Source organism: Styela clava, chromosome 5, assembly GCF_964204865.1.
Source record: "Styela clava chromosome 5, kaStyClav1.hap1.2, whole genome shotgun sequence".
Taxonomy (NCBI): Eukaryota; Metazoa; Chordata; class Ascidiacea; order Stolidobranchia; family Styelidae; genus Styela; species Styela clava.
The window spans coordinates 24,087,212-24,095,812 of NC_135254.1; the positions used below are offsets into that span (position 1 = coordinate 24,087,212).

Below are 8,601 nucleotides of genomic sequence, written 5' to 3' on the forward strand. Positions count from 1 at the left end.
TCACTTTACTCAGCACTAGTGGCTGACACTGTACGCTTCGTTACAAACGAACAACATGTAGCGACTTGTCACTAGTGACTGAATGATGCTGATATCACAATAATCTATTACATATATTTTACACCTATTGTAAGTAACTTCTATCAAAAACCGTTTTAGAGTTTTTGAAAGTTATTTTTAAAACCCTAACCTTAACGCACTCATTAATTATATCAATATGACTTCCAAGCTTGCGACATGTAGATACAACCTCATCGGTACTTATATACAGTATAACTATAAGTGCACATCATTTGAATGGCTGTATATGTAAATTGAGTTGATTATAAGACATTGGTTGTATATGTACATTACATGAATGGCTTCATATGTATATTAAAATGGTAGTATATGCATAGGACATCGTATGACACCGCCCAAATGACTTCATAAGTACATATAGTTGATTATACATACATATGACATTGACTGGCTGTGTATGTACTTTACTCAACTGGCCGTATATGTATATTAATTTGGCTGTATATGCATGTGATATTAACTTTTGTATGTGCATCACTTTCACATGTCTCTATGTGTATATTGAGTGACTATACCTACATTTGGATTTGATTGTGTACATTACTTGAATAGCCGTATATGTATATATGTCTAATTGGCTGTATAAGCATATGACATTGGCTGTATATGCACTTTTAGTTTGCGTTTTATTTTTTTTGGTTGGCGCTATATGTATATTTTTGGTTGTATTTGCCATTTTCAAATAAATAAAAAATCAAGAACATCTTGTCGCGAGGCACACACGAAAATATTGCCATTCTATTTGAGTTACAAGAAGTCATTATTTAAAAAATACGCTCAAACATATATACATTAAAATGTAATGAGTGCACTCTAGACTTTTCTATTCTGTATACACGTACAACGAGCAGTAGTCTTCTTTGCTTTCCTGACGAACATAGGACAGTCGTTTCATTCATTCAGTCGGGCCTTATACTAGTCAAATAAAAAAAAACACGATGCATTATAAACTGATGGAAATATTTTATGAATTTTCATTAAGCGTAATCTTTCTTTTGAATGGTCTAGTATTTTGTCTGGTAAACTGTCGAACGCTGTATTCCAGACAAACCAACCAGTAAATCCCTCATTAGTCCTTGAGTAACGCCAATTTTTGCTCTTTGTAGTTTCTGTGCGGGCCCCCCAAAGTATGTGTACCAAGATGGCGCACAACCTGAACATAGTATGTGTACCAGGTTAGGGTTCAGGTTGTGCGCCATCTTGGTACACATACCTCCGGAGCGCCCTCTGTGCTGCAGTTGCTAGGGTACCAGTCTGTCGGTGATTGCCCCTAGTGATAACTGGAATTATTGAGTCTTTCAAACGTATTCATAAGTCAAATTTTCGGTATTATATTATATGTTGTTTCCGGCTTTTACCTAAGTATAGTTTTAAGTTAGACGTTTGTATATGCTCAATAATTAGTAGGGTTGATCTTATTTGAAGTCATTGGGAGTGATCTCAGTATTAATCTCGAAATGTGATCGTATATTCTAATCGTATTGTTACGACGTCGCCCTTAATGACAACTCAATGTTGATTTACGCTACTATTGTTCATGTGTTTAAATTGAAGAATATGATCTGTATAGAAATTTTTCGATTGGAATCATGTAGCAGGGGCTTGTAGTATTTTCAATGTCGAATACAATTTTCACATGTTTTTGCCTTCTACAGCCTCGTGGTTTCATAATCATTTTATTTGATTTGAGTAGCCTACATAACGTTATAAGAGCAATATTGGTTGGCCATCGTACCCAAATATAAACGTATATGTAATCACACATTCGAAACGACTGGTTGTGTTGCCCTATATTATATAAGCTCATCTAAGTAAACATTTACTAGATATACATTAACTATACTCTTGTTTACGGATCCATTCGTTTTCGTATGTAATTCACAAAACTGATTATGTAGGTTTTTGCTATGTATCTTCCATACGTGGAACATGAGTACAAAACCCGCTGTATGGCAATACTTTGCCAAAGCAACTATAAAACATTGCCGTGACATCATATGGTGGTTTCGAATACCAAATTTTCATTTTTACATATTCAGTAAGTTTTTAACAGCATTAAACAACGCGTCACCACCAGAACGGTCATAAGATCTATCTTCCGAAATTGTCTGGGTATAACATCAGCAGTAGTTTTTTGGTAGTGGATTTAGTTCAACACCGATCAACGACTTAAGCTTAATGGGAAATAATTCAACCACGCCACAAGACATTTGTCGACCAATTCCCCCATCGTCAGATGTATTTTCTTCAGGTATGAATATTTTTATGAGTGTCATGTACAGTAAAAATGTAAAGAATTAGATAATAAATTTATTTAAAAAAATTCAATTGAAATAAAAATGTGTAATTGTCTTTCATGCATGGTTGGATAGGATTCGTGTTAACTTGGACTTTTTATCCCGACCATATTCATTTTCGTTCGATTTTGCGAGTCTGGCTAACAGGAATTGATACAACAATACTAATACATAATATTGCTCAAGAACTGCATAAGAAAAGTAAAATTAGAAAAATTGAAATCTGGACGTTGGTATAAAATAAAACGGTCATAATTAGTCTCTTCGTTTTAACACGCAACCCAATATAAAAAAGAACACGTTTACCTTGCCAAAATATCGATAATGTACATAATCTCTTGGAGGCCTGAAAATGTTTTTATTTGTTGTTTATACTCTACACTACAGTATACATATTTATAGAGTATTGTGTGTTCGCGGTGCTTTATTAGTAACATAAGGTGTCACAGCTTCGGTAATCCAGGTCTTGCTTTTCAAAAGTAACATCCCTAAATTACGTATCATCTAATCTCTTTTACATAAACAACGACTATCATGAGTATAATACCTTGCCCAGTTGACACGTTTGTCGTAATATTCTCTGTTAAACTAACTGTTGTTTGAATATTTAAAAATATATGTATTTCAGACATAGTGAACGCGTGGGGAGCTGGTGGAGTCATCGTCCTTCTAATACCAGGAATATTGACATTGATCTCTATTGGAATATATGCAGAAGAAATATACTATGTCATGCTCAAATCGAATTCAAAGCCGCTGCGTAATGCACTTCTGTGGATTCTAAGCACGTTTCCGGTGTGATATTTTTACTTTAAAAATTCTCGACTGTAGATAACGAAGTATGTAACGAAGTGTGCTTTCCCCGTATGGTTGAATTCTTTCAATCGTGATTACATATATCAATTACATAAATTATCCACACAAAGTGAGAGTGAAAAAGAATATTTCCTATTTGAGATACGCTTCTAAATTATTATTTTAGACATGTCTTTAAAATGGTATATTGGTATATGAAAAAAATTTAAACATGTGATAATAAAGAATTATCGTGTCCTCGCCACATCGTGTCAGTCTTATTATGCACAAAACGGTAGATAATACATGAGCCTATAAACCAGTGTTTCCTAACCTATTTCGATAAATTACTCCCTTCGCTTGTTTTGTAACACTTTGCTCCCCCCTCACTATGCAAGCTACTCTATTTGTTCAATCCTAGGATCCTCAGCTATAGTTATGCCCTTATCTCACTCCCGCTCTTGTACAGTTAAAAGAGTTTATAATAGGTATTTTAGTAATAATAAAGAACTAAATATTAATTGAAACACTACATCAAATACAAAATTCCTCCGCAACAAGAACAAAATTTTTCCCTGTGGAAGGATCCCTCCCCTGTTTGGAAACGTGGCTTTAAACAATCAAATTTCATCAGAATAACTTTTTCATTTCAAATTAAAGTTAGTTATATTTATAAAAATTTTCTTTTCGAATGAGGCATAATACTTTTGGCTATTTCTGAATTCGAATTGTAATGGTTTTGCAGGTTCCATATATTATGGTTATTTAACCAAATTTACCACGTTACCACGTTTGGTTATTTAACCAAATTTGAAAAAAAGTTTTAGAATTCATAATATCACAAATTAATTTTATATAAATTTTATACCAGGCAATCATGACTATTGCACTTATTGGTATGTTCGTTCCTCGAGCGGTCGTGGAAGTTGGTTTCATGTACAACATATATGTAGCCTACGCAATATACAAATATTACTATTTGATCATTGTGTTTGCTGGAGGAACGAAGCCGTTTGTAGAAAAAAGTTGCGTAAAAGAAATAGGAATGAATGCGGTTCCCTGTCCATGTTTGGTGTGCTTGCCACCGATCAGAAACTCTGTGTAGGTATATACTAATTGACAGCATATATATTTACTTCTCAGACCTGGCTCTATGAATTAAAATAAATCATTTAATATCTTTATGGCATTTCTTCAGAGCTCGCCAGAGTTAGTTTCATATTTAGGCTAATATAAGGCACTTCACTTAAATAAATTAACTTTATAAAATATATAAAGTAAATAAATATTGATATTTGGAATCAAGTCATTTTTATATTGTTTCTACACAGGCGTGTCATAGAAATAGTAAAATGGCTGATTCTTCAATACGTTGTTATTACACCTCTTTGTGGCGCGATTGCTGTCATACTTAGGGCGGATGGAAAATATTACAAAGTCAACGTAAGTTTGCGAGATAAGTATGCTCTTCAAAACTATATCAAAATTTTCATTTGAATAATGTCTTTACCTTAACACTTTTCAAATGTACCACGTAAACGAACAATCACCCCTATACAAACGACATCTTGTTGTGATTTGAAATGTAACTCATTTTTCCGAATGGCCTCAAATTTGCCTGCTAAATGCTGATGATGAAAACGTATGTACGTGCAGATTTTTTCCATGTTATCATAATATTCTACTCAAGAGAAAGTCGAAATAGACAGTAGCTTAGAAGCCCAGAAAATAAAATAATATTAAAATTAATTTTTTTTATTGCAGGAAGTAAGCCCTTCAGTTTATTTATCTTTATTCAGTGCAATTTCAACATTACTTTGTATTTATGGAATCAAGTTATTATTCAAATTCACAGTCGTAATTGAAGGTAAGTGCATATGCCTGATGTACTTCATATGTCAAAAGTTTATTGATTAGTGGGAACTATGTTGCAGATAGACTCAGATCAGATGTTTTTAGATACATAATTGATTTGCAAAATCATCTTTAATTTTATTAATGCATAATACGCTAGAAAAGCAGAAAATTTGAAGATTAGACGAGATCACTAACAAAATTCGTGCTTACTGATTTCTATTTCGATACTTTTTTATTTCTTTTAGGTTCTAGTTCAGGGGTTCCCAAACTTTTTAGAGTTGGGACCCATTATTTTTTACCACAGCTTATGGCGACCCATTCAACTTTAATAAATTAATAAAACATTGATGGAGGAAACAAATTTATTTTTTCAAATTGAATTTTCAGTGAAGCTAGTCAGAAAGATGAGCTTGTTTCTTGCTATTTTCCATGATAGACTTGACATTTATTTCAATTTCAGATAGTTTTTGACGTGAAAAATTGAAAAGTTGCAGTTTATTTCGAAATTTGCTTTGAATTTGCTTTGCCACCGATCCTAATACCCAGTATAATTAATTAAAGCTTACTAGATCTTTTCACGACCTATTGAGATTCCTCTTGCGACCCACCAGTGGGTCGCGACCCATTGTTTGGAAACCGCTGTTCTAGTTTGTTTTAGGTTGATAGATGTTTCCCCGATCATCATTGTCTTGTTTATTTCCGTAACAATTACAAATCAGCAATAAAGTAACAATGACGTAACAATTGGAATTTATGCCGCCGCTCAGACACTTTTTTCGCTCAGACAGATATTCAAGCGGGTTGCAAACATTGTCCCTTTTTGGTAGTTTTGCGTGTTACATTCAGTTTTTGATTGTGTTTGAAGAAAAATGATAGTTTGAACATGTGAGCCAGTTGATAAGCGCCAAATCTCCAAAACACTCACAAAATCAGCACTGAAAATTTTGCAATGATAAAGTAAAGGGTGAATCTTTCAGGGGTGAAAGAAACATTCATACCTATAAGGTTCTATTTGATTTCTATTTTTTAAACCCACATTATGGAAGAAGGCAGGAAACAGTTTTCAAACTTTGAGCGGAAAGTGAATATTTTTTTCAAAAGTGAAAATCCGACTAGGGAACAAAATGTCTAGCTGTGTTACCGAGTTTCACTTTCCTGGTTTTCTATCGATCACCCTGTTTTTTTCAGGAATGGAAGACACTCACGCGATACGAGGCAAAACAGCGTGCATACAATTGACAAGTTTTATCGTTGGTTTTGAAGCTTTGATCTTCAATATAATAGCTCAAGTAGGCTGGATTCCTTGCGTATATCCATTGAATTTTCTCAGCAATCGGAGAGGTGGTTAAAGATTTAATTTAATTTATCTACACAGCACAGAAAGGCGTGTCCAACAGAGTTGTTTTTATTAGTGTTTATTATAATCAATTAATCGAATTTAATATTACACCAAGTTTGGATATTTTTATATCGAATAACGCTACTTATGTAGTCATTCTTTTGAAGGGCACATTTTGAAGCCAAAAATATTTTACAACCAACTCTTGTTCACTCTGAATACGCTTGATTAAGTTTTTATACTGTTAAACCAGTTTCACTCGAAAATTGATTAGTGTGATTTGGATAAATATTTTCTTTCACCACTCATTATTCACTTTCAAAATTTTACCATCGTCTTTAAAAACAATTTACTTAATATTTGTCGCAGTCATCTACAATTACTTCGTCATACTTCAAATATTTTTTGTCGGGTTCCTTGGACGTCATTACTACAGGTCAGCAATTCTCCTACGTAAATCTACAAAATCTTTTTTTTATTTCAAAACCTTATTTTAGTCTATTTGTTTGTGGTGCGAATTGGGAGTTCTTTCTTCTTCCTTGTGGTATTCTTCATACAATCTATTCTTCTAGAAAGATATATACCGCTAGTTGTGAAAATTTATTCCCGATATGCCAACGGAATCAAAATCATGAAAAAAATTACAGGAACATCAATATATTAACCTATTATAACTAAGGCGCTTCCTATGTAGCCTAGTTTGTGAACAGTTTCAAACAGTGCTATTCAATACAAATAATTATCCGGGTATGAGCTAATTGTCGCAACATTCAATATTGAAACTTATTAATTTCCTGAAAATCACATATAAATAAACTCTTCAATTCAAATTATTATCCAAGCTAATATTTTTTATCCATATCATAGACGGTCAAAGGACATTCAACGACAAGTCGTGTTGCATGATGACCTCACCATTGCGGTGGATTATTCCGGTAGATCCTGCCTAGTGGCCGACGCAACACTGCAATCAGCGAGAGAGCATGATGGTATTATTGTGGAACAAAGGCAATCGTACCATGGAACTGACAATATACCCTCCTTGGACGAACATTCTCCGGGGGCAGAATTTTCCAATTTTGAAACGAAGAGCCGAACATCTAGTTATAGTTTAGGAAAGCATTCCATGCCCATGGGTCTAGAAAATCCTCATACAAGTAGTATTGTCCACGGCGAACAAGACATATCCAGTCAAGTATAACCGAGAAAAAAGAATTATATATATATACTGTTCATATATGTGTGTGGTTTCTTTTTTTTCAACTTGTAATGAACGTCAATTAGTATGAATGAAGAATGCTAAATATACCAATTGTGAATGACAAGATCTTGTCATTCTTAGGCTACTAGAATTAAAGAAATATTACAGTGCTTCTTTTATAAACTGGACATGGCTAAGAAATGACTAGACCAAATAATGAAGAAAATTTTCATTCGTATCTTATTAACTGATCAAACTGTAAACGAGAATATCGTTCGGAGACCGAAGACTTGTCGATCGAAACTGCTGTTTCGATTCATTCCTTATAGTGACACCGCGTGTCCCATCACTAATTAATTAATAACTCGCTAATTATAAGACATAATTTATCCAAAATCGATAAGCTTCTGGTCCGAGATATGATGAATGCACATGCAAAATTCGGAGCAGATTCAACCTCGCTTTCGTGAGATATCGCGTGCATTTAACAGACAAATACCTATCAACATACTTACCAATTAAGATAGATAAGTAACAATCTGATACATGAGTGCATATGACAAGATATAGCAGTCCTTTCCACCAAAACATATTATGCCTCGTCTTGATCTAAAAATATCGTGAGAACTGAAAGTTTCGCATGCACTTTATATAGTTGTCATCGTTTGAAGAATCGTTACAAACCTCTCTGGTTCTCTGTGATTTATGTGCAGGTTGTCGTGCTTTTCAAGATACCAACGAATTCGGTTTGTTGTTACTTTTCTCGATGACTTTGCATATATATGCTATAACTTTATGAAATCAGACGTTTAGAGCTATCTATTTTCGAGTTCCACCTTATATTTATAATGGGTATTGCAGCGGAATATTTCCACCTGGCAAGCAGTTTTGTACATGCCCAACAATGTATATTGTATATCGTTGATAGCAAACCGTGTCATACTCATAGCCAGAAGGCAGTTATGCTGTTGTTTGATAATTCTTGGCTTCCTATTGGTATCCAAACTGCAAACTCTTCCTCATTGACACAA

General features: G+C 33.8%; 1 protein-coding gene across 2 annotated transcripts; it reads left to right on the forward strand.

Moving 5' to 3' along the window:
- Positions 1–2,144: 2,144 nt before the first annotated feature.
- Positions 2,145–8,601, forward strand: LOC120344903 (organic solute transporter subunit alpha-like). Of its 2 annotated transcripts, none has more exons than XM_039414226.2 (8): positions 2,145–2,332; positions 3,007–3,173; positions 4,045–4,274; positions 4,505–4,616; positions 4,938–5,040; positions 6,219–6,371; positions 6,739–6,805; positions 7,237–8,601. In XM_039414226.2, the coding sequence occupies exons 1-8, from the start codon at positions 2,260–2,262 to the stop codon at positions 7,568–7,570; spliced, it is 1,239 nt and encodes a 412-aa protein (XP_039270160.2). In that variant the 5' UTR covers positions 2,145–2,259; the 3' UTR covers positions 7,571–8,601. The 2 variants fall into 2 exon arrangements, with proteins under 2 accessions (XP_039270160.2, XP_039270161.2); XM_039414227.2 differs by having other exon boundaries at positions 6,219–6,319; positions 7,237–7,462.